The 25,521-nt window shown below is 44.7% G+C and overlaps 1 protein-coding gene across 4 annotated transcripts; it reads left to right on the top strand.

The window, feature by feature from the left end:
• The first annotated feature begins 4,813 nt into the window (after positions 1-4,813).
• On the top strand, positions 4,814-22,740 carry LOC144683041 (gamma-glutamylaminecyclotransferase-like). 4 transcript variants are annotated; one of them, XM_078546045.1, is made up of 3 exons: positions 4,833-4,955; positions 19,853-19,973; positions 22,083-22,740. In XM_078546045.1, exon 3 carries the CDS (start codon positions 22,088-22,090, stop codon positions 22,559-22,561), a length of 474 nt encoding a protein of 157 aa, XP_078402171.1. In that variant the 5' UTR covers positions 4,833-4,955; positions 19,853-19,973; positions 22,083-22,087; the 3' UTR covers positions 22,562-22,740. The 4 variants fall into 4 exon arrangements, with proteins under 4 accessions (XP_078402168.1, XP_078402171.1, XP_078402170.1 ...); XM_078546042.1 differs by lacking the exon at positions 19,853-19,973 and having other exon boundaries at positions 4,814-4,955; XM_078546044.1 differs by lacking the exons at positions 4,833-4,955; positions 19,853-19,973 and adding an exon at positions 8,969-8,991.
• Positions 22,741-25,521: the final 2,781 nt, after the last annotated feature.

Here is a 25,521-nt window from a genome sequence, read left to right as displayed (position 1 = left end):
ACCTCAACCCCCTCCCATGGCACCTTCCCATGCAACCGCAGAAGGTGCAACACCTGCCCCTTTACTTCCTCTCTCCTCACCGTCCAAGGGCCTAAACACTCCTTTCAAGTGAAGCAGCATTTCACTTACACTTCCCTCAATTTAGTCTACTGTATTCGTTGCTCCCAATGCGGTTTCCTCTACATTGGAGAGACCAAACGCAGACTGGGTGACCGCTTTGCTGAACACCTTCGGTCTGTCCGCAAGCATGTCCCAGACCTCCCTGTCGCTTGCCATTTCAACACTCCACCCTGCTCTCATGCCCACATATCCGTCCTTGGCTTGCTGCATTGTTCCAGTGAAGCTCAACGCAAACTGGAGGAACAGCACCTCATCTTTCGACTAGGCACTTTACAGCCTTCCGGGCTGAATATTGAGTTCAACAATTTTAGATCATGAACTCTCTCCTCCATCCCCACCCCCTTTCCGATCCCCGCCTTTTTTTCCAATAATTTATATAGATTTTTCTTTTCCCACCTACTTCCATTATCTTTAAATGTATTTCCATCCATTGTTTTATCTCTAACTTTTAGCCTATTTCGATTCCTTCCCCCCACCCCACCCCACTAGGGCTATCTGTACCTTGCTCGTCCTGCTTTCTACCCTTAATGTCACCTATTAGCACATTTCTTAGCTAATATCACCACTGTCAACACCTCTTTGACCTTTTGTCTATGACATCTTTTGGCAATCTCCACCTATCACTGGCCCTCTATCCAGCTCTACTTGTCCCCCCCTCCCCCCCCCCTTAAACCAGCTTATATTTCACCTCTTTTCTATTTTTCCTTAGTTCTGTTGAAGAGTCATACGGACTCGAAACGTCAACTGTGTTCCTCTCCACAGATGCTGCCAGACCTGCTGAGTTTTTCCAGCTATTTTTGTTTTGGATTTCCAGCATCCGCAGTATTTTTTTTTTGCTTTTAACTCTGAGAAACTGCTATGAGTCTGGTGTGTTATTTTATATTTGTCATTTATACTTGAATTGAGATGTTGGTGCTCTTTATAATGAAACATGGCTGTGCCTATTATTGCCAGGAGGTATATTGATGCTCTTTGGGTTTCAAATAGAGTTGCCAATTTTCAAATAGAGATATTGCTGGAAATTTAATTTAATTCTTGTCCTTGATGTTGGTTTTTGCTGGCACATTCATCTCTGGCCATGCGCCACCTTCCTGCACCAATTGCAGGGGGAGGAGGGATCCCAGCGGAGTCCCGGAAATGTGTCTTTAATTCCGGGCGCAGACGTAAATCAGTCAGGAATATTGGGCCGGACCCGCGGACGGAAGACCCGCGGCTTTAAGCATTGAAATAGTGGGTGCATGCATTGCAGGGCTGCCTGTTTAAACCTCCTCCCCGCTGCTTCCGCCGCATTTCCGCTCCCCCTTGGCCGCGCGCAACCCACCCAAGTGCGAAGGGACCCTGCGCCGGGCCAGGGGGGCGAGATTCGGCTTCTCGCGCCGGGCAGCGCGCGGCTGGAGCGAGTGTGAATGCGGACCCGCGAGGGGCGAGCTGTCAATCACCTGTCGCCGCTGCAAAGCCGCAGCATCGTAAAGCCTCAAAAGTCAAGGGCGGGACTGGTTTAATGTCCCCCCAAAACTGGACTGAAGCTGCCCCAACCCGAGCCCCTAATACTCCTCAAAACCGCCTTCAAATAGGTTTGTTGGCGCTGCAGAATCAAGTGCTTAAAATTAAAGGTGGAATACACTGGGAGGGGGAGTGGGGGGGGGGGGGAGTGGAGAGTGGGGGGGGGGAGTGGGGAGGGTGTGGAAGCAGATTCAATAGTGTAACTTTCCAAATCGAGGCATTCAAGAGGGCATTAGATGATTTTTTTGAATAGAAACAATGTGCAAGAGTTACAGGGAAAAGGAATTGTGTAAATGCTTGAAAGGGGAAGGGTAATGGGCCTAACTGCATAGGACCTTCAAAGAGGCAGCCTGGGCCGAATGGCCTTCTCCTGCACTGTTTGATTCTCAAGGCTGGCATCGCCCCAGTCAAAGCGAAATGCTGCGGATGTTGGAAATCTGATCTAAAGACAGAACATGCTGGAAACACTCAGCAGGTCTGGCAGCGGCTGTGGAGAGAGAAACAGAGTTAACTCGCATGGCAAAGTGCAGGCCCGCAGGAATTAGAAGAAATAAATGCACACTCCCCTGGTTCTGTTCGCCAGAGCTGCTTGGGCCCCAGCAAAGTCTAGATCCAGCACATTCAAGGAGACCACACCCCCTTTTTTTACAGCACTAGCTGCTGTAAAGCAGGTAAGTTTAAAGGGCCAGAGAAATTAACAGTCCAGGAGAAGGTAAGTGTCTAAGGTAAGTAGATAGGATTTGGGAGTTGGGGGTGTCCCAGGTCTGGGGTGGAGACTCTGGGGTAGGGGGGAGGGTTTGGGGGCTGAGATTGGGGCAGGGTGGGGTTCCGGGGTCCAAGATTGGGGGGGTGGGGCCGCCTGAGATCAGGGGGTATCCGAGATCGGGGTGGGAGGGTCTGAGATCGGGGGGGGGGCGAGTCCAAAATGTTGGGGGAGCCAATGTCTGGGGGGTTCGGGTTCTGAGCTCGGGGTGGGGTGGGGGGTGGGGAGGAGGTGGGGTTGTTGGAGGTTGGCGGTGGGAGAGTCCTGTGGGGGAGGAGGGGGTCTGAGGGAGTCTGTTGGTTTGCTCTGGGTCTCTACGATAGTTACCCAGAAGTTAGAAGAGGTTCTAATTCTTCTAACTTTTTCTGGGTAACTATTGGTGTAACCCCGGCGGAACCATCCGCAGTTTGTGGTTTAAATCGCATTTTCGGATGGTTCTCAGCACAGGGCAATTGTCCAGAGGAAGTGTGCACTTCTGGGCAATTGCCGTGCAAACCCTTACCTGGGAACTTGCCAGAGGGGTTCTCCAGCGCATCTTTAGGGTACTCCCCAAATCCAACGCTGGGGAGCGCGGAAGTTTCGGGCCAGCGTTTCGAGTCCAATATGGACTCCATGACTATGGACTAGAAACATTAACTCTGTTTCTCCCTCCACAGAAGCTGCCAGACCCGCTGAGTTTTTCCAGCATTTTCTATTTTTATTTGCTTTTCTATAACACCTTTTCACAGTCTCAGCGTGCCCCAAACCCTGGGGATGGGCAATAAATGCTGGCCTAGCCAGAGAAGCCCCATACTCCTTGAATGAATTTTAAAAAGCCAATGAATTATTTTTGAAGTGTGGCGATTGTTGTAATGTTGGAATCGAGACAGCCAATTTGTGCACAGCAAGCTCCCACAAACAGCAGTGTGATGATGACCAGATAATCTGGTTGAAGGATAAGTATTGGCCAGGACTGCCCAGCTCTTCAAGATAGTGCAACAGGATCTTTTACAGGACCTGAGAGGGCAGATATAGCCTCCCTAACAGCAGTGTGGGTGTACTTGCAGCGGTTCAGGATGGTGGCTCACTGTCACCATCTCAAGGACAATTAGGGATGGGAAACAAATGCTGGCCTAGTCAGCGATGCCCGCATCTCATGAAAAAGTGAGGAAGAGACCGGATAGCAGTTTAACATCCCATCTGAAAGACAGCACCTCTGACAGTTCAGCACTCCCTTAGTACTGCATTGGGAGTGCCAGCCTGGATCTTATACTCAAGTATCTGGAGTAGGACTGTGATGAGAGAGGCCCAGGATGGCCAACCTCGTACTTCCACAACTCAGAGTTGCTGGTCAAACTCAGAGCCACAAGGAGACTGCAAGAAAATTGATTGGGTGCCTAAAGACGTCAATTCAAATCATGAGGGGGCTGGACAGAGTAGATAGGGAGAAACTGTTCCCACTCGTAAAAGGATCGAGAACCAGAGGGCACAGATTTAAAGTGATTTGCAAAAGAAGCAAAAGCGATTTCAGAAAAAAAACCTTTTCGCACAGCGAGTGGTTTGGGTTTGAAATGCGCTGTCTAGAAGTGTGGTGGAGGCAGGTTCAATCGAGGCATTCAAGAGGGCATTAGATGATTTTTTGAATGGAAACAGTGTGCAAGAGTTACAGGGAAAAGGCAGGAGGATGGCACTGAGTCATAATGCTCATTTGGAGAGCTGGTGCAGATATGATGGGCTGAATGGCCTCCCTCTGCACTGTAACGATTCTGTGAATTCCAAAAGATCATGAATTCCAAAATCTGACTGAGCTATGAGTTTAATAATCCTAATTCGTTTGCCTAGTCCAGTTGCTGGAGAATTGTGCCTTTTGCAATGTCTTTATTTACTCCGGTGTGGAGTATGTCATTTCATTTTCTAAATTTGTTTAATGGTAATTAGCAATTTCAAAAAGTGCTTAAGCGGTGAGTAACTTTTTAATGTGTTTATTTTTATTTATTTTTTAATTTGTTCATGGGATGTGGGTGTCGCTGGCCAGGCCAGCATTTATTACCTCTCCCTAGTTGCCCTAATTCAGAGGGAATTTAAGAGTCAGCCACGTTGCTGTGGGTCTGCAGTCACATGTAGGCCAGACCAGGTAAGGACAGCAGATTTTCCTTCCCTAAAGAACATTAGTGAACCAGATGGGTTTTTACAACAATCATTTCATGGCCATTATTAGACTTTTAATTCTAAATTGTTTTTATTGAATTCAAATTCCAATTCCATCTGCTGTGGTTGGGATTTGAACCCAGGTCCTGAGATCATTACCCTAGGTCTTTGGATTGCTAGCCTAGCAACAATACCATTATGCCATTGCCTCCCTCCCTCCCCCCACCCCAGCTTAAATAATTTAATATTCAGCTTAATGATTTTACAGTATAGTGTTTCCTTTATTTACTGGTGGTTTTCAAATTATTTTCTCAATAGATTTACGGCGACCTCTAATCCTTTGGTGTTTAAATGTTTTCTCTACGAACTGCATTGAGTGTCATTATACGCACTCCGAGCTACTGCTGGCAAAAGAAGATAGACCCTATCATCAAGAGATTTGGTGAGACTGTAGCGTATGGTGTCATGACAAGATTTGTAAATAGAATAGTCATGGGGAAACAGTGTAACAAATCTATTTTCCTTGTGAGGAAATAAATCCGATGGGTGCACTTTGCTCAACCCTGTCCTGGCCATGGTGAACATTTGGGATTGGGAGAGATACTTGCTCCTGCTTCGGAGGTGGACCTTTTAATGAATGTTGGATCTGGCTGAATGTATTTTTAAATGCTTTCCATGCAGCACTCCCCACCTCCACCAACCCTGCAGTTAGGAAAACTGGGATTCAGAACGAGCAATTTGGGCGAGAGTGATCTTTCTGGGAGTAGATACAGAAGGAAATAGGGATTGGAAGAGGAGATTCGGGGAAGCTTCCATTAGATTGGAAAATAGCAAGTGTAACTCCTTTATTCAACAAAGGAGGGAGACAGGAAGCAAGAAAAGACAGGCCAGATAGCTTAACATCTGTCATAGGGGAAATGTTGGAAGCTATTATTAAAGACGTTATAGCAGGGCACTTGGAAATGTTTAAGGCAGAGTCAACATGGTTTTGTGAAAGGGAAATCATGTTTAACTAATTTATTGGATTTCTTTGAAGGAGTCCCATGCGCTGTAGATAAAGGGGAACCGGTGGATGTACTGTACTTAGATTTCCAGAAGGCATTTGATAAGGTGCCACATCAAAGGTTATTGCGGAAAATAAAAGCTCATGGTGTAGGGGGTAACATGTTGGCATGGATAGAAGATTGGCTGGCTAACAGGAAACAGAGGGTAGCCATAAATGGGTCTTTTTCTGGTTGGCAGGATGTAACAAGTGGTGTGTCACAGGGATCAGTGCTGGGGCCTCAACTCTTTACAATTTATATAAATTATTTGGATGAAGGGACAGATGGTGCAGTTGCTAAATTTGCTGACACCACAAAGATAGGAAAGTAAGTTGTGAAGAGGACGTAAGGAGACTACAAAGTGACATAGATAGGTTAAGTGAGTGGCAAATGGGGTATAATGTGGGCAAGTGTGAAAATGTCCATTTTGGCAGGAAGAATAAAAAAGAAGCTTATTATCTAAATGGTGAGAGATTGCAGAGCTCTGAGATTCAGAGGGATCTGGGTGTCCTAGTGCATGAATCACAAAAGGCTAGTGTGCAGGTATCGCAAGTAATTAGCAAAGCTAATAGAATATTATTGTTTATTGTGAGGGGAATTTAATACAAAAGCAGGAAGGTTATACTTCAGTTGTACAGGGGACTGGTGAGACCACATCTGGAGTATTGTGGACAATATCAGTTCCCTTATTTAAGGAAAACTCAAACACAGTGTCCAACATTAGATGTGATTCCGCGATTGGACAACATTTGCTAAATAATCCTCAGTGTGCTAAGAATTACGCTGACAACCAATTTAAGATTGTCAGTTGGGCTCACAATGTGGTGCATTTGAATGTACTGGAAGCTACATATATTAATACACAGCCCTGTTCTTGCAGACAGAAAGAACCTGTACACACATTGCGCCTGTTTCAGCTAAACAAGTAAGTGACAGCCATTCGCTGACTCATTCCTCAGGGCAATGCCTTGACCAATCAGAGTCAAGCTGCCTGGTTTAAATTTCAAACAATGCTCAGCAGTTAACTATCAGTCACCATCAGTGGTGCATTCTCCATTGCAACACTACTTGCCAACCAATTAGCACTCTCTTCACATACAGTATAAATTGTCATTTTCCCCTTATATTGGTATTCTTGCGAGTGTCCTAATGAGTGCAAGATAAAAAACTTAGACTTGTTTCTTTTTTCAGCAATACTTAATGAAAGATATAAATGGGTTAGAAGCAGTTCAGGGAAGGTTTACTAGGCTAATACCAGGAATGGGCAGGTTGTCTTATGAGGAAAGGTTGGACAGGCTAGGCTTGTATCCACTGGAGTTTAGAGGAGTAAGAGGCAACTTGACCAAAACCTTTAAGATCCTGAGGGGTCTTGACAGGGTGGATGTGGAGGGGATGTTTCCTCTTGTGGAAGAATCCAGAACTTGGGGTCACTGTTTAAAAATAAGGGGTCACTCATTTAAGACAGAGATGAGGAGAAATTTCTTCTGAGGGTCGTGAGTCTTTGGAACTCTCTTCCTCAAAAGGCGGTAGAAGCAGAGTCTTTGAATATTTTTAAGGCAGAGATGGGTAGATTCTTGATGAACATGGTGAAAGGCTATTGGGGGTAGGCAGGAGGTTACAATCAGATCAACCATGATCTTATTGAACGGCAGAGCAGGCTTGAGGGGCTGAGTGGCCTATTCCTGCTCCATGCTCATATGCTTCTTGTTTCAAAACAGAGTGAATGAATTCTTCCAAAGGAAAAAATGATTTTAAATTGGTGCAAGGTGGTAGAAGCAAGCTGACTTGTGGTTAGCATGTGAATTTATTTATTGATTTTAAAAGCGTTAACTTAATAGATTTTTCTTATGCTGCCGGAAAAGTCAGTGAAAGCAGATTCAATCAGAACTTTCAAAAAGGAATGCGATATAGATTTGAAAAGGAAAACAATTGCAGGGCTATGGGGAAAGGACAAGGGGGGTGGAATTAATTGGATAACCCTTTCAAAGAGCCGGCACAGTCACGATGGGCCAAATGGCCTCCTCCTGTGCTGTAGGATTCTGAGAGGATGTTTATTGGTGAGAGATTTTTAAAGGGGCCACATTAAGGCCCCACCAAGTCCTGCCACTAATAGAAGAAAGGTGTTGTGGAGAAGTAATGTTTTTTGTCGAGTTGCGGTGTACAGGAGGTCAGAGCCAAAGCCGGAAGCCCAGCTCGGAGCTGGGAAGAAAGGAGAAAAAGCCAAACGCGGCTTCAAAGGAATGGACAGGATATCATCCCACCAGTCTGTTCTACTCCAGTGGCTTTTTCATGAAGGTTAGCTTTCAAAGAGCGGTGACCTTTAAAATAGCTTCAGTCGAACCCACTGGGCTCAGGTTTAATGTTTAGTGCGGTTTGTTTTCTCACCTGTTTCCTGAAAACTTTCCGAAGAATTGTGTTGTAACTTGTCTGCCAAGTGAGGGGAATGGGTTTGAGTCCTGCAGATGGAAGTGTGTTTGTCGCTGTGTTTCTGATCCTGTGTTTTGTGCTCCAACTTCACTTATACTCTTTGGCTTCCTGCCTGTTTAACGAACGTTTTACAAGAGGAGCAGGCCATTCAGCCCACCTGGTCTATGCTGGTGCTCATGCTTCACATAAGCTTTTTTTTTACAAATAGCCATTTGGTAGTTCAGAACTTGAGTATTGCTGAAAAAAAGAGACATGCCAAAGCTTTTAGCCTTGCACTCATCAGGACACTTTGTAACAATATGTTGGTATTCTTGCAGCATGTCCTGATGAGTGCAGGACAAAAAGCTTCAGCATCTCTCTTTTTTCCAGCAAGATTCAATCTTTTTTTATTGTTCTTTAACAGGATGTGGCATCGCTGGCTTTGCCAGCATTTATTGCCCATCCCTAATTACCTTTGAGAAGGTGGTGGTGAGCTGCCTTCTTGAACCTCTGCAGTCTATGTGGTGTAGGTAGACCCACAGTGCTGTTAGGGAGCGGGTTCCAGGATTTTGACTCAGCGACTCATCCCACCCTATCCTTCTATTTCTTTCTCCCTCGCCTGTTTATCAGGCTTCCCTGTAAATATATCTGTGTTATTCACCTCAACTACTTCCTTGCGTCAGCGAAGTTGAACATTCTCACCACTCCCTGGGTAAAGTTTCTTCTGAATTCCCTATTCATTTATTGGAGGCTGTCCAATATTTTTAACCCCTCATTTTCCACATGCCCATGAAGAATCGCATTAAGCTGGCTGAAAAAAAATCTTGAACATGCAGCGCTGCATTGGTTTGCGGGAGTGTGAACTTAATTTTTTTTCTTTATCCTTTCATGGGATGTGGGCGTCGCTGGCAAGGCCAGTATTTGTTGCCCATCCCTAATTACCCTTGAACTGAGTGGCTTGCTGGGCCATTTCAGAGGGCAGTTAAGAGTCAGGCACATTGCTGTGGAGTCACATGTGGGCCAGGCCAGGTAAGGACTGCAGACTTCCTTCCCTAAGGGACACGAGAGAAAACCAGATGGGTTTTTGTGACAGTCGATGATGTTTTCATGGTCAATTTTTTTTTTTCATGGTTTCAATTCCAGATTTATTAATTGAATTTAACTTGGACCCACGTCTCCAGAGGAGATTCTGGGCCTCTGGATGATTCCTCCTGTGACATTCCCACTGCACCACCATCTGCCCCTCAATGCACCATCTTTCTTTTGGGGTAGCTGCAAGTAATTCCTAGTCTCCGCTCCGCGCTGCCTGGGACAAAGCCTCATGAATGGCAGGCGCATCCTTTCAGGGCAAGAGTATAGGTCAGGTTCACAGACAACTTGAGCCAGTTTCTCCCAGTCGTGGCTGATTCAGAACCACATCAGCACAACTTTGTTAAACGCCTGTCCCCCACCTTATTTGAGGGGAGAATGCATAGCACAGGCTGAGGGATGTGGGAAAAAAATAACATTAAAAAATGAATAGTTTGCAACTTTCCTCATTAATTCTGTCAAAAGGAGCTTTTATCTTGACATTTCGTAGAATGATACGAGCTCAGAGGGAGGACATTGGGCCCATCGTACCCGTACTGGCTCTTTGTAAGAGCTATCCAATTAGTCCCACTCCTCCTGCTCTTACCGCGTAGCTCTGAGAAATTTTCCTTTTCAAATATTTACCAGTTCCCTTTTGAAAGTTGTGACACGCTCCATAACAATATTTCTCCCCTTCCCACCCCTGCTTTCTGTTTGCCAAATAGCTTCAATCTGTGTCCCTCTGGTTACCGACCCCACCCCTGCCACTGGAAACAGTTTCTCCTTATTTACTCCATTGAAGCCCCTCCTGATCTTGAACACCTCTATTAAATCTCTTCTTAACCTTCTCTGCTCGTTCTAGCTTCTCCAGACTGTCCACGTTAACTGAAGTCCCTCATCCCTGGAACCATTCTCGTAAACCTCCTCCGCACCCTCCAACAAGGCCTTGACCTTCTTGCTAAGTGTGGTGCCCAGAATTGAACACAATACTCCAGCTGAGGCCTGACCAGTTTTATTACAAGTGTTTGGCATAGCTTCCTTGCTTTTGTGCTCTATATCCGACTGTTCAGACAACAAAGATCCTTTATAGTTTTTCTGTGTCAATCCTAAGGAAAACCCATTTCAATAATCTACTTTCTCTCAGATTTCCAAAATACACAAGGAGTGTGCTGTTCCATAACTGTAAGGTAAATGATTTGATGAAATTTTAAAAATTTGTTCATGGGATGCGGGCTTCTCTGGCAAGGCCAGCATTTATTGCCCATCTCTAGTTTCCCTTGAGAAGGTGGTGGCGAGCTGCCTTCTTGAACCGCTGCAGTCCATGTGGTGTAGGTACACCCACAGTGCTGTTAGGGAGGGAGTTTCAGGATTTTGACCCAGCGACAGTGAAAGAACGGCCGATATATTTCCAAGTCAGAATGGTGAGTGACTTGGAGGGGAACTTGCAGGTGGTGGTGTTCCCATCTATCTGCTGCCCTTGTCCTTCTAGATGGTAGCGGTCGTGGGTTTGGAAGGTGCTGTCTAAGGAGCCTTGCTGTGATATGGAACGAGCGGTTAAGATTTGGAATGCTCCACCTGCTAACTTGGTGGATGCAGATTCACTCGTCTCCTTCAAAAGGGAATTGGATAAGTATTTGAAGGAGAAAAATTGTAGGGATGCGGAGAAAGAGAGGGGGAGTGGTGCTAACTGGATTGCTCTATGAAAGAGCTGGCACAGTATGGATGGGTTAAATAGTCTCCTGTGCTGTATTATTCAAACTCAAACCCATCAACGTGAGGTGTATCGTGAAGAAACACAGCTCTCTGGTTGCAGTACGCAAACACATCTGCGTCAAGTGTTGTATAATCTTGAAGGAAACAAGTATCTGAATTAGCTGAAGCACCTGATAAAGGAATAAACCTGGAATACTTGAAACTAAACTCACCGTTTTGTATGTATAGATGCTTAAGGCAAAGCTAGATAAACACAAGAGAAAGGAAGAAAAGGATATGCTGATGGGACACGATGAAGAGGGTTGGGGGGAGGTCCATGAGGGTCATAAACACCAACACAGACCAGTTGGGCCGAATGGCCTCTTTCTGTGCTGAAAATTCACTATTTAAAACAGATACACTGCAAAAACCTTGAGAATAGATGGGGCTTGTAGATCGAGGAAGGCACTAGGAAAAACCTTGGTCATTATCATTAAACTTGCAATTTTGTAAAACGAATGCGGTGTGATGGGGTGGGGGGGGCGGGGGGAGCCATTATCTAAATGTCTGTTCGCTGTTTGGAAGTGTAAACGAGGTGTGAATCTTGGCTTTTTTTTTTCACTGATTCATCCTCAGAATGAGACGTAAGTGATGAGCCTGCATCTTGAGGCCAGAATCTTTGGGTTGGCGAGTGGGGTTGGGGCCCGCTTGCCGATGTGTAAAATGACACGCGGTGACTTCGGGTGTGCGTCCCAGGGTCACCGCGCGTCATTCAGATCTTGAGTTCGGTGCGCGCGCACCGAAGTCGGGCAGTGCGCCCACCGAACTGTCAAAGGCCTATTAAAGCTATTTAAACAGCAATTAAAGTAATTAACTGAGCTGCCCGTCCAACCTTAAGGTTGTCCGGCGGCCGGGGGGGGGCAGGCGAAGAGCCCAGGCGGCCTTCGCATTTTTCATGAAACCTCATCCACGGGCGGGATGAGGTTTCATGAAGGTTTTTAAAGTAAAATAAAAATTTTAAATAAAATTCGTTGACGTGTCCCAGCCCATGTGACACTGTCACATGAGGGGACATGCCTTAAAATTTTTTTATTTTTTTCCTTTATTAAAATTTTCAGAAATCAAACTAATTTTCCTGAGGCAGCTCGGTGCCTCGGAGATTTCTGCGCTCTTTAGCTTGCACAAGAGCTCAGGCCCTGACTCTCCCTCCTCCCCCTGCCCGCACAGGTAGTGCTGAGCGCTTCTGGGCACACGTTATGCTGGGCGGGCCTTAATTCTACACAGAATGAGTCGAGTGTCTCCCCGGACGGGGTGAAAATTCTCCCCTGAGTGTTTTTGTTTGTCAAGTTGAGTTAATGCATTCTTGTTTCAACCAAAAAAATGTTGTGTACTTCGGTACACTTGCCAAGTGACATGCCAGCAAGTATAATGGGAGTTTGTGGCTTACAAACATCAGGATACCAGTTGAACATATGATCTCAAAGCTTTTATTGTCTCCAGTGTTTGGTGCCTGATTACTTCAAGATGTTGCAGCCCTCTCTCCCGGACTTTTGTGAGTTGTATCAAAATTCAAATGCTATGGTGGGGGTTGGGGGGGTGTGTAGGGGAAAGAAAGCCCTGTTGTTTAATCTGACCTGTGGCACTGATTAACTGAATGGAGATGTTCTTTGTCCTTTTGTCTGTGGTTATCTCCACCTATCACTGGCCCTCTATCCAGCTCCACCTGTCCCACCCCCCCTTAAACCAGCTTATATTTCACCTCTTTTCTATTTTTCCTTAGTTCTGTTGAAGAGTCATACGGACTCGTAACGTTAACTGTGTTCCTCTCCGCAGATGCTGCCAGACCTGCTGAGTTTTTCCAGGTATTTTTATTTTTGTTTGAGATGTCAGTCTGTTTGATTGCTTTTGTTAAGGCCTATTATGGTTCATCTTCACAAACCTTCATATATCTAAAATATATATAAAATATATATCATATAAAATTTTCATTAATTGGATTCTGGCTTCACACATGGCTTGAACACTTGACTCAATCTGTGTAGAATTAATCCCCATCCATTACTCTTTTTATATTTCCCTTTTTCAAACTGCAGTGACTTACTCCAGAAATGTGTCGTGTTAACTGCTGGAGTTTAGCCTTGGTATTAACCAGAACTTGCCTTGCATTGAAGTGAGGACAGGGACAGATATGTTATCACTCTGCTTGACATAAAGTCTGCTATTTGATGTTAGACTTCAGTGTCTAGAGGCCCACTATAGCTAGTCAGTCCGTGGGGGGAGACTGTAGGCATCTCTCTCTGTTTAGAGAGAGGGAGAGAGAGGCAGGTGCTTAAAGCTTGAGGGAGCACCAAGCATGGCTGACCAGGAATCACTCCAGCTCCTCCTGCCTGCCATCGGTGTGTTGGAAGGATTAGCGGGTTGATGATCAGCCTGTTTGGCTGCACTAAGAACCCTCCTCCAGTGGCCATCAAGTCCTGGAGTGGGACTTGAACCCAGAGCTTCTGGAGAGGCGGGATGTTACCCACAGAGCCATAAAATCTCTGCTGCCCTTAGTGCCGCTATTCTATTCTGTATCTTCAACTCTTTTTCTATCGGAGAACATATCCCGGGCAACACTGACACTGATCAATTACATTTGTGTGGTGTGCGTGTGTGTGTGTTTTTTAAAGTTATTCTTGGGAATGTGGCGTTGCTGAGGTTGGCAATAACAACATTTATTAACCGTCACCAATTTCCCTTGAGAAGGTGGTGGTGAGCAGCCTTCTTGAACCGCTGCAGTCCCTGTGGTGTAGGTACACCCACAGTGCTGTTAGGGAAGGAATTCTAGGATTTTTACCCAGTGACAGTGAAGGAACGGCGATATATTTCTAAGTCAGGATGGTGAGTGGCTTGGAGGGGAACTTCCAGGTGGTGGTGTTCCCATGCGTCTGCTGCCCTTGTCCTTCAGTAGTGGTAGTGGTCCTGGGTTTGGAAGGTGCTGCCTAAGGAGCCTTGGAGAATTCCTGCAGTGCATCTTGTAGATGGTACACACTGCTGCTACTGTGCATCGGTGATGGGGGGAGTGAATGTTTGTGGATGTGGTGCCAATCAAGGCACCATCCTAGATGGTGTCAGCTTCTTGAGTGTTGTGGGAGCTGAACTCATCTAGGCAAGTGGGGAGTATTCCATCACACTCCTGACTTGTGCCTTGTAGATGGGGGACAGGCTTTGGGGCGTCAGGAGGTGAGTTACTCACCACAGGATCCCTAGCCTCTGACCTGCTCTTGTAGCCACAGTATTTATATGGCTAGTCTAGTTCAGTTTCTAGTCAATGGTAACCCCCAGGATGGTAATGCCATTGAATATCAAGGAGCAATGGTTAGATTCTCTCTTGTTGGAGATGGTCATTGCCTGGCACTTGTGTGGCATGAATGTTACTTGACACTTGTCAACCCAAGCCTTGATAATATCCAAGTCTTGCTGCAGTTGGACATGGACTGCTTCAGTATCTGAGGAGTATCTGAGATCAAGTATGTTTTTCCCTCTTGTTGATTCCCTCACCACCTGCCGCAGGCCCAGTCTAGCAGTTATGTCCTTTAGGACTCGGCCAGCTCGGTCAGTCTGCTACTGAGCCACTCTTGGTGATGGACATTGAAGTCCTCCACCTAGAGTACATTCTACATCCTTGCCACCCTCAGTGCGTCCCCCAAGTGGTGTCCAACATGGAGTGCTATTTCATCAGCTGAGGGAGGACAGTACGTGATAATCAGCAGGAGGTTTCCTTGCCTATGTTTGACCTGATGCCATGAGACTTCATGGGGTCCGGAGTCAGTGTTGAGGACTCCCAGGGTAACTCCCTCCTGACTGTATCCCACTGTGCCGTTACCTCTGCTGGGCCTGCCCTGCCGGTGGGACAGGACATACCCAGGGATGGTGATGGTGGAGTCTGGCACATTATCTGTAAGATAAGATTCCGTGAGGATGACTATGTCAGGCTGTTGCTCTCCCAGTTTTGGCACTAGCCCCCAGATGGTAGTAAGGAGGACTTTGCATGGTCGACAGGGCTGATTTTGCCGTTATCATTTCTGTAGGTCGATGCCGGGTGGTCCGTCCGGTTTCATTCCTTTTTTGAGGCTTTGCAGCGGTTTGATATAATTGAGTGGCTTGCTCCATTTCAGAGGGCATTTAAAAGTCAACCATATTGCTGTGGGTCTAAAGTCACAGGAGGCCAGATTTCCTTCTCTAAAGGACATTGTTTCATGGTCATCATTAGACTTTTAATTCCAGATATTTATTGAATTCAATCTACCATGGCGGGATTTGAACCCGATCCCCAGAGTTTTACCCTGCTGAGTGCTGAGGTGGGCTAGGTGCTCTGGACTACTAGTCCGGCAACCACTAAGCCATTGCCTCCTCTTATAATCATCAGGAGAGATTGAACAGGGTCTTTTCTCTAGGAAAAAGAAGGCTGAGGGAAGACCTAATAGAGGCCTTTGTAATTATGAAGGGGCTTCGATAGGGTAGACAGAGGCCTAAATTTTCACAGGCATGGAAGGGGTCTCCGACTTAGGCAAAATGGCATCGGAGACCCGATTCCTGAAGTCCCGCCTCCGAACCTGGAACCTACCATTTTCACCAGGGGGAGAACAGGGACAGGCTGTGGTTTGCAAATCTGTGGTCCACGGCCATAGCTGCACACGTAAAAGTGCAGCTGCCTTCAAACAGACCCAGTTCTCATTTGTGGGATGTGCAAAAGATGACTTATGGGATTTAGATATTTGAGCAAAAGGTCTAAGGTTGCTGGAGTCATTTGCAGAGATAGATTTACCCTTTTGGAGAGGTAAAGGGCCCTTGTGAATGGCTCCAGGGACCCCTTTGGAGAGGTCACGTGCCCTTCAGGATTGTTAAAAATAGACATGAATGTGCATAAAAAGCAGATAAACCCATTGGAACTGTCAAGCTGTTTTTTATTCATTTATGGGATGTGGGCGTCACTGGCTGAACCAGCATTTATTGCCCATCCCTAATTGCCCTTGAGAAGGTGGTGGTGAGCTGCCTTCTTGAACTCCTGCAATCCCTGTGGTATAGGTACACCCACAGTGCTATTTGGAAGGGAAGCCATCAAGGCATTTAAATTCTCAACTCTTTATTCAAAAAAAAACAGCCTGATGTGACTGCTTGCAATTTCACTGAGAACTATCATTGTGAGATTTGTGCTGCATGACTAATTCCACAACCTATCATTATCACAGTGGGGGGAGGGTTTGTAAGTTCAGAGTTTGATTGGCAGCTCCAAGTCTTTGATGTGGGGCTATAAATGCAAATATGTGTTTTCACAAGGGATTAAGTATTTGAAGGAATTTAAATATATTGAACGGGTTTTTATTCAATGAGAATGTTTTAGTTTTAAACAACAAAGTTAGAATTTTATTTTACTTAATCTCAGACTGACTCCTGATGCCTGCCCATGGTGGATATTGAGTGAGTTGGTACAGAGGTTCTAAGGGCAAAGGGTAGTGGTGAGGGTGCATGAGTTGGCACTAAGTCAACATAGGGGCTATAAAGGGCCATTGTGGGTGGATAGAGGGCCATAGGTTGGCATGGAGGCCATGGTGGGCCATGAGTGGGTGGGGGGCATGAGATGGCATGGATGGGGCATGGGGAGTGTGTGAGGGGTGAGAGCTAGAAGGGCTGGTGGTTGTTTTCTTATTTTTATTGTAACTGGAACAAAGTCCCAGAGCACTGAGCCTGCCTCAGCACCCAGAAGCCCCTGTGGCTGTCCCCACAGTGTTTCCAGAGGTGGTGGACCCCACTCCAGCTATCAGCCACCCCCAGAGTGAAAGTCCGACTGTCTTAGGCACTTCCTCCCGAGTTGGTTTTGTGGAGTCAGGAATCGTCCTGATTCTGTGCTCCCAACTCCAGAGTGAAAATATGGCCCATAGTTATGTTTCCATTTTTAGGGGATCAAAAACTGGAAGGCCAGCGATATAAAATCATCACTAAAGAGTCCATAAAGATACGATAGTCACTAAATTAATCCAATCGGGAATTTGGGAGAAACCTCTTTAACCAGACAGTGGTGAGAATGTGGAACACCCTACCCCACAGGGAGTGGTTGAGGTGATCAGTATAGAAACAGTTACAGGGAAGCTTGATAAACATGAGGGAGGAAGGAGTAGAAAGATATACTAATAGGCAGAGATGAAGTAGGAACAGGAGGAGGCTTGTGTGGAGCATAAACACCAGCATAGATCAGTTGAGCCCATGGCCTGTTTCTGTGCTGTACACACTTTGCAATTCTGATGCCACATCTCAGACTAAGTGCCTTTGTGTCACTTTTATCAGTCCCATAATGATAGCCACAACTGTGTGGAGTGTCCTAGAATCTAGATGGCAATGAGCCAGTGTCCATTCTAGGTTGAATCTTGCACAACCGTTTGTGGTCAATTATATTTGTTGAAGATAGACAGTGAAGACCTTCATGTCACTGGGTCAAAATCCTGGAACTCCCCCCCTAACAGCGCTGTGGATGTACCTACACCACGTGGACCGCAGCGGTTCAAGAAGGCGGCTCACCACCACCTTAAGGGCAATTAGCGATTGGCAATAATGCTGGCCCAGCCAGCGATGCCCACATCCTGTGAATGAATTAATAAAAAGAATTCACAGGTGTCTACGATTGCAGGCTCTGTCTGTGTAACTCATCATTTCCTATGGCAGCATCTGTCTGCTGTCATTACCTTAGGAATTGCTATAAATGCAACGTGTACATCGCATGAGTGAATAATTAAAAAAAAAACCTCCTCCTGCCTCCTTGCAGCTGGCTGTTAACCTAGGTGTGAAAATGGAACTAGCTCCTTTCCATTGACACTCCAAGCCCAGGAATGACTTGAGTCACCTCACAAACACCACTTTAAAAATGACCAGATAATCTGTCTATTGTATGGTTGTTTGTGGGAGCTTGCTGTGGGCAAATTGGCTGCCACGTTCCCTACATTACAACAATGACTGTGCTCTAAAAGAAAAAGGTACTTTATTGAACTTGTATCACTTTGGAAGAGCCAGAGTTTGTGAAAGGTGCTATGTAAATGCAAATTCCTCTCTTTGTTCTTATTGCTTAGTGTGTGAGGGGGCACCCCATCCAGAGTACATGCCGCAAAGGATAACAGGTCTGATCCGCATGATGGATGTAACCCTGGGACTTTAACTGAGGTGGCGCAAACTGATTAAGTGCTGAAACAGGAAGATAATAGCTATCTTCACATGCACTGTGTAAATACCTGACAGCCTCAAATGACCAATCAGATGGCCCAGCAGACACCCCATTCAGAAAACTTTGTATAATGATAAGGAAAAGTTTGATTAGAGGCCAATTTAAATACATGAGGCTGCTTCAACCAATGCTGAATTCAAAGAATATTTCTTGTTTGTTATAATTGTAATCTTGTACAACTTCATAAATCATACAAAATATTCATTGACTTTTGTAACTAGTGTGGAGGGAGTATAGTACTTCAGTGCAATCATCCTAATGTAGTGCATTTAAAGTCTAAGCCACAGGCACCTGCATGGCAGCCAAGTCTTGTTTGAACCATAATTTAATTCTCTCAGAATCTGCACCCCAGCAATTTGAGAGTCAAAAATATCTAGTTTACTTCTGAGAGTGTAGGATTGTCACATTCCAAGACTGTGGAAATTAACTGTCTTGAGTTATTTTGGGGTTTTTTCTTTGTGGTTGAATTTTCATAACACTTTTCACTCAGCATTATTTTTGAACACTTTATTTTAAAAAAAAACTAACCAACAGAATAAATAGCAACTTTAAATAATTTAATTCTTTTGGCAACATCCATAGATTACAGTGTAAACCGCAGTCATTTGCTGCAGTATCTTACAGCCGTCTGTGTTTAATATTTAAAATGGTGCAGTTCATAAAAATCTTTGCCATTATTCAAGTTATAAACAGTAATATCAAGAAAGACTTTTTCAAAGCTCTTACCATTAGTACTGCATAGTGCTCATGTATTCAAAAGTTAACCTGACTGATTTGTCAAGTTCTGTGAGTGTAATTGCTATTGGTGACTGAGTGTGTTGTGATCAGAGGGGCATTGTCTATTTCTCTTAGTCAGTCAATAATGAAAGTTACAAAGTAACACATTCTCTCCCTCCCTTGCTGTCTTGGATTAGGAGCTTAAGCCTTTGGACGGGGATTTAAATCCATACCTTTGTGATTCCGAGGCACGAGTGCTATCCACTGATCGATAGGCCACATCTATGTAAAATAGGAGAAGTGAGACTACAAGAATTGGCAGTAACAATTTTACATGCCATCAGCCTCCTGCTTGCTGACCTACATTAGCTCCCAGTCCGCCAATGCCTCGATTTTTAAACTTCTCATCCTTCTGTTCAAATCTCTCCATGGCCTCACCCCTCCCTATCTCTGTAATCTCCTCCAGCCCTGCAACTCCCTGAGATCTCTAATCCAATTCTGGCCTCTTGCGCATCGCTGATTTCAGTTGCTCCACAATTGGTGACCATGCCTTCAGCTGCCTGGGCTCCAGGCTCTGGAATTCGCTCCCTAAACCTCCCCGACTCTCTACCTCGCTTACCTCCTTTAAACCACTCCTTGAAAGTGTCAGATTTAGCTTTATACTGTTCCTGTGAAGCACCTTATGATATTTTATTACATTCAAGGTGCTATATGAATAAAAGTTGCTGCTGTTAAATTTCAGTAGATGACAATTTGGTTGCAAACAGCCTTTTCAGTGAGGACAGGATTCGTTTTGTGTTTTGGTCAGATTTTGTGTATTTTTTTTCAAAAGTGGATGTGGGTTTGACATTCAAATCCTTGCTTGTGTGAACAACTTTATTCTCAATTCATTGTTGTGAACTTGGAGAGCCACTGAGTTTCAAACTCCTGTGGTGAATTAATTAATGTTTTTAGTCCTCGCAACTGACCTTCAGGGCCCTGGTTATCCCCATTTTAGGCAGTAAGATGAGTCAGCCATATCCAGACAAAAGATTTGTTTGTATTTTTATATTTGAGCAAAGTTCAAGAACAATAGTAGCTTTATTTAATTTATTGTTTAAAGAAAAACCCTAATGAATTGATTTTGCTGTGCTGTTTATTTGACAATAACTTCCTTTCCAGTTTTGAGAATGTGGAACTCGTTACCACAGGGAGTGGTTGATGTGAATAATATTGATACATTTAAAGGGGGAAGCTGGATAAAGACATGAGGGAGAAAGGAATAGAAGGATATGCTGATAGGGTGAGTTGAGGCTCGTGTGAAGCATAAACACCAGCATGGTCTCGTTGGGCCGAATGGCCTGTTTCTGTGTTGTGATTCGATGAGATTGTATCACCCTGTGGCTCAGTTGACAGCACTCTCACCACAAGAGTCATAAGTTTCTGAGTTCAATTCCACTCCGGGGCTTGAACACACAAAAGAAAAATCAAGGCTGACGCTCCAAGTGCAGTACTGAGGGGGTGCTGCACTGTTGGAGGGGCGGCCTATTGGATGAGACGTTAAACCGAGGCCCCATCCGCCCGCTTGGGTGGATGTAAAAGATCCCACAGCATTATTTCAGAGAAGGGCAGGGGCGTTTTCCCCAGTGTCCTGGCCAATATTGATCCCTCAACTAATATCTATAATGACATTGCTGTTTGTGAGATCTTGCTGTGTGCAAATTAGCTGCTGAATTTCCTATAACAGTGACGACACTTCAAAAGGCTGTAAAGCGCTTGATAAAGGCACTATATAAATGCACAAGTCTTATGTTTTCCTTTTTGATAATGATGTAATTCTTTACTGACTTTGACGTCTATTCTGCAACAGTTGGCTGGTTTCGAGGTGACACAATCCCAGATCATAAACACCTTTGACGTGCCCGGTAACCAGTGCTCAGGGGTTTAGTTTGATCCATGTCCGCTGCACAAAACTGGCTACAAACATCAAATTTCAGATTTACCAGTTCACGTTGTGAATTTAAAACCGGTGAATTACAACGCAACTACTTGTGTTGCCAACTCTAGTTGGTTCTGTTGGCGATTTCGTCACATGACTTCCCAACACCAACCATCCCATTGGTCACCTGACATGTCCATCCTTCAAAGCTTTGTTCCTGATTGGATGATTTCTGACTGCTTTTTGTCCCCTATCTGCAATTTTTTTTAATATAACTAATCAACATGAAAGACACAATAGTTTTTATTGCCTTTCTCCTGGGTTTGTTGGCAGCATTGTCCTGGAGATTAACCTTCAATCCCTGGATTCTCCAGGCCAATCCTAGTGTTGGTAACTAAAACCCACATCTGTGAAGTGTTAATCCTCAAGTAGAATGGAGGTCACAGCTGGAACCGAACTGGTACAAATCTGTCGGTTAACCGCAGCAGAACACTATTCATGGCTGCTAGCCAACAGTCCTTTATTTCTTAAATCGTTGAGTTCATGGTTTTCATTATTCCTCATATGCCACTGGTTCTGAAAGCATATTTTTGGAGCACATTTTGTGTAGGACTATAGACAGAGTTAGAATCATAGAACGGTCACAGCAAAAGAGGAGGTCATTCACCCCCTCTTGTCTATGCTGGATCTCTGTAAGAGCTACTCAGCTAGTCCCACTCACCTCCCTCTACCCTGCAGCTAAAATAGTTGAGTGGTTGGACCTACCCACCCCACATGCATCTGTAGCAGATGCACAATTGCATAGCATTTACTGCACAGAAACAGTCCATTCAGCCTAACCTGCCTATGCTGGTGTTTATGCTTCACACGAAGCCTCATCCCACCTTTCCTCATTTAACTGCCAGCATATCCTTCTATTCCTTTCTCTCTCGTGTTTACCCAGCTTCCCCCAATGTATCTATACTATTCATCTCAAACATTCCCTGCAGGAATTCCTCCTGAATTCCCTATTTGATTTAGTACTGACTATCTTACATTGAGGGCCTCCAGTTTTGCTCTTCCCCAGGCTGTCAGGATACATGATGTTCTGTGGTGGATGCCCAGTTGATTCTATCTCACTGGTTTCCCCAACAACTTGTATTTATATAACACCTTTAATGCAAGATGTTCCAAGGCTTTTTACACAAACGTTATAAAGCAAAATTTGACAGGGAATCACGCAAGAGGATAATAGGACAGGTGACCAAAAGCTTGTTCTAAGAACAAGCACTTTGGGATGTCACGTGGTCGTGAAAGGTGCCATATAAATGCAATGCCGCCACAGCCTTTTCTGTTTTTAATCGTATTGCTAGCTCTCCAGGAAAACTATTGAACTGCACAAGAATTCCTAGGCTTATATTTTCAAGTGCTCGTGCTGTTATCACCTCTTCCTCCACCAAAGTCTTAATCCATGTGGTTTTGTACCTCCTCTAGGCAAGATGAGCACTGTGTTTGTATATGGCACACTCAAGAAAGGTCAACCCAACCATCATCACATGATTGATGAAACCAAGGGGAAAGGAGTATACTGTGGCACGGGACGTACCAATCAGAAGTATCCGCTGGTGATTGCAGGAAAATATAACATTCCCTTTTTGCTCAACCTGCCAGGAACGGGACACGAAATAGACGGCGAGATTTACTTAGTTGATGACCAGCTGCTACAGTTCCTTGATGAGTTTGAAGGTTGTCCGGAAGTTTACCAGCGGAGACCTGTTGAGGTTCATGTTCTAGAGTGGGAAGATAAAGTCAGCACACTGGGAGTGAAGCCCAACGTGGGTGTAACGCTAACATGCTTTCTGTATAATGCAACGACCTACGAACAGTACTGGTTAAAGCTTCCTTCTTATAACAATTATGACCCCTTTCAGGACCATGATCAACCAAAATACGTCCTACGTGAAGCTAGATAACCATCAACTTTCATAGTTGAAGAGCAAGAAATTAAATTCAAAATATATTCTCTTTCGAGACTTGAATCATTAAGCTTGAATTCTTGAATTGTAATTCTAAAGCGATTTATGAAAGATATTTAGTTCTGATTGTATGCACTTTTGTTTTAATTTCTAATTCATTAAATTCTGTTCCAATACTTATGTGTCATTGTCTGCTTATTTGCTGCTAATTGAAAATTATGTGATTAGAGCTTTTTTGTATTTCTGCACATTACTCAAGGTGAGCCCATCGTCATCGTGTTGGATTATTTAAGGGGTGAAGTTGGAGATTTTCCTGGCCAACACCTTCATGTGTTAACTCAGCTTTTTAAGTCGCTAAATCCGTGTTTCAACTATGAGGTTAGCAGTATCAGCTGTAACATTCGTACCTCCAAGTCAGAAGGATCTGGGTTCAAGTCCCATTCCAGAGACTTGAGCATGCAGTTGAGGCTGACAGTCCCGCTGCAGTACTGAGCGAGTGCAGCACTGTTGGTTGGGGTGATTATGTTCTGGTGGACATAAGATCCCATGGACATTGACGAGCAGGGGAGTTTCCCCGGTATCCTGGCCAATATTTATCTCTCAGTATCCAGTCATGTACTTCATTGGCTGTAAAGCATTTTGGGATGTCCTAAGGCTGTGAATGGTGCTATATGAATGCAAGTCTTTCTTTACTAACTGATGAGGTTGGTAATAAATGGAACATGAAAGCTGTCAGAACTACTCATCTCAAGCAGGATTAGGAAATGAAGACTGTTCAGAAGAATCAATCGAATTTGTCTTAATGTTAGTTGTGAATGAACTTGAGGTATTTTGGTATCATACTGTGACGGATATCTTTCTTTTCCCAAACCAGTTTCACCTATTTGAGTTAAAAAAAACAAGTTTCTGGTGTCTTGTTAAATTGGCTGCATTCCAACACTCCCATCACTACTTGTAAAGTGTCAGGTTTGCAGCAATGATATGGTTTTGCATCATCTGAAACTAGACTCCTGCCTTTGGCACTGAATGACTGTAAATCCACGAAGCAGAGAAAGCACAGTGAGTGACTTCTTCCAAACTGCTACAGCTCTGTTTTGTGAAAGTGACACGCCCTTATCACTTTACCAACTCCACATTCCATTTCCCTCTCTTGCTTCTTTCTCCTCTTCCCCCCACACCTTTCAAACCCACGACCATTACCATCTAGCAGGACAAGGGCAGCAGACACATGGGAGCACCACCACCTGGAGGTTCCCCTCCAAGTCACTCACCATCCTGGCTTGGAAATATATCGGCCGTTCCTGCACTGTCGCTGGGTCAAAATCCTGGAGCTCCCTCCCTAACAGCACTGTGGGTGTACCTACACCACATGGACTGCAGCGGTTCAAGAAGGCAGCTCACCACCACCTTCTCAAGGGCAATTAGGGATGGGCAATAAATGCTGGCCCAGCCAGCGACACCCACATCCTACAAATTATTATTTTTAAAACTCCCAATCATCTCTAGGCCTCTAATAATGGAGTGGGGGCAAATTCCCTTAAGTTTCACGCTCCACCCCAAAGGAAGAAATCTCATCTTAAAGAAATTTTAAGTCTGCCACTGTTGCCTGTATGTTCACCTCTGCAATAGGAGTGGCCAATTTTTGTTAAGCTGTGGTAAACCACATCTCAATGTACATTCAGCCTTCGTGTCATTCGGCCCACGTTAGGGGCAATAAGAGGCTCTTTCATTAATGTTCTAGTTCGATGTGTATGAACAATCAGTAAAATAGCTAAACTGATCCATGAAGAACCAGTAACCAGTATATCGATCACTGGAATGAATGATCTGGAGACGAGTTCAAATCTCACCACAGCAGCTGGGGAATCGGAATTCAATTAAATATGGAATAAAAAGCTAGGATCAGCAATTTTTCTTCATTCTTTCATGGGATATGGGCTTCACTGGCAAAGGCCAGCATTTATTCCACCATCTCTAATTGCCCTTGAACTAAGTGGCTCGCTAGGCCATTTCAGAAGGCAGCTAACAGCCAACCACATTGCTGTGGGTCTGGAGTCACGTATAGGCCAGACCCGGTAAAGGCGACAGATTTCGTTCCCTAAAAGGCATTAGTGAACCATATGGGTTTTTACAACAATTGATTTATGGTCACCATTGCTGAATGTAAATTCATTCAGCTGCCATGGTGGGATTTGAACCCTAGTTTCCAGATCATTAACCTGGCCTCTGGATTATTATTCCAGTGACATTACCACTACGCCACCATCTTCCCCCAGTGACCATGAGACCACTGGGCTGTTGTAGAGCACATGTGGTTCAATATTTCCTCCAAGGAACGAAATCTGCTGTCCTTCTTCACATTCTGGCCTATAGGGGACTCCAGATCCACAGCAATGCGGCTGATTCTTAACTGCCCCCTGAAATGGCCAAGCAAGCCACTCAATTGTATTTTAAGAGGGCAGTTCACCACAATCTTCACACGGGCAATTAGGGATGGGCAGTAAATGCTGGCCTTGCCAGCAACATCTACATCCCGTGAATGAATAATAAAATAAACTAGTTAAAAAGTGAGTTTGTGGTGCTAAAACCCAAACTAAAATGACAGCAGTTACACTTATTAGAAGACATTGCTAGAAATTGTTAATATCGATCTTTTAGATTGTGATTAAATAAAGCATTGAGAGTTTTAACAGCACCTCTTGTGACTGGGATAGAACGGTAGAGTGCAAATTTAGAGGAACTTTATTCAGTAGAAAGTATGGTATATGAACCACTTTCAAAGGCCATTCTTCAAAACAGTATCTTACAGCACAGCGGGAGCCTATTCAGTCCACCATGCCTGTGCCAGCTCCAATTTCTTCCACCCCTGGCTCTTTCCCCATAGCCCTGCAATCATTTTTTTTTTTCCCTTTTCAAGTAATTTTCCAATTCCTTTTCAAAAGTTACCATTGGATCTC

Source organism: Cetorhinus maximus, chromosome 7 (genome assembly GCF_964194155.1).
Source record: "Cetorhinus maximus chromosome 7, sCetMax3.hap1.1, whole genome shotgun sequence".
NCBI classification, from domain to species: domain Eukaryota; kingdom Metazoa; phylum Chordata; class Chondrichthyes; order Lamniformes; family Cetorhinidae; genus Cetorhinus; species Cetorhinus maximus.
This window is presented reverse-complemented; position numbering and strand designations above follow the sequence as displayed.

What these genes read in the sequence shown, in the direction of transcription:
- LOC144683041 (XM_078546042.1), top strand. Translation starts at nt 4,865, where the DNA reads ATGTTTTCTCTACGAACTGCATTGAGTGTCATTATACGCACTCCGAGC. An exon ending in CCCTATCATCAAGAGATTTG is followed by an intron (nt 4,956 to 22,082) that starts GTGAGACTGTAG and finishes TACCTCCTCTAG; the next exon opens with GCAAGATGAGCACTGTGTTT.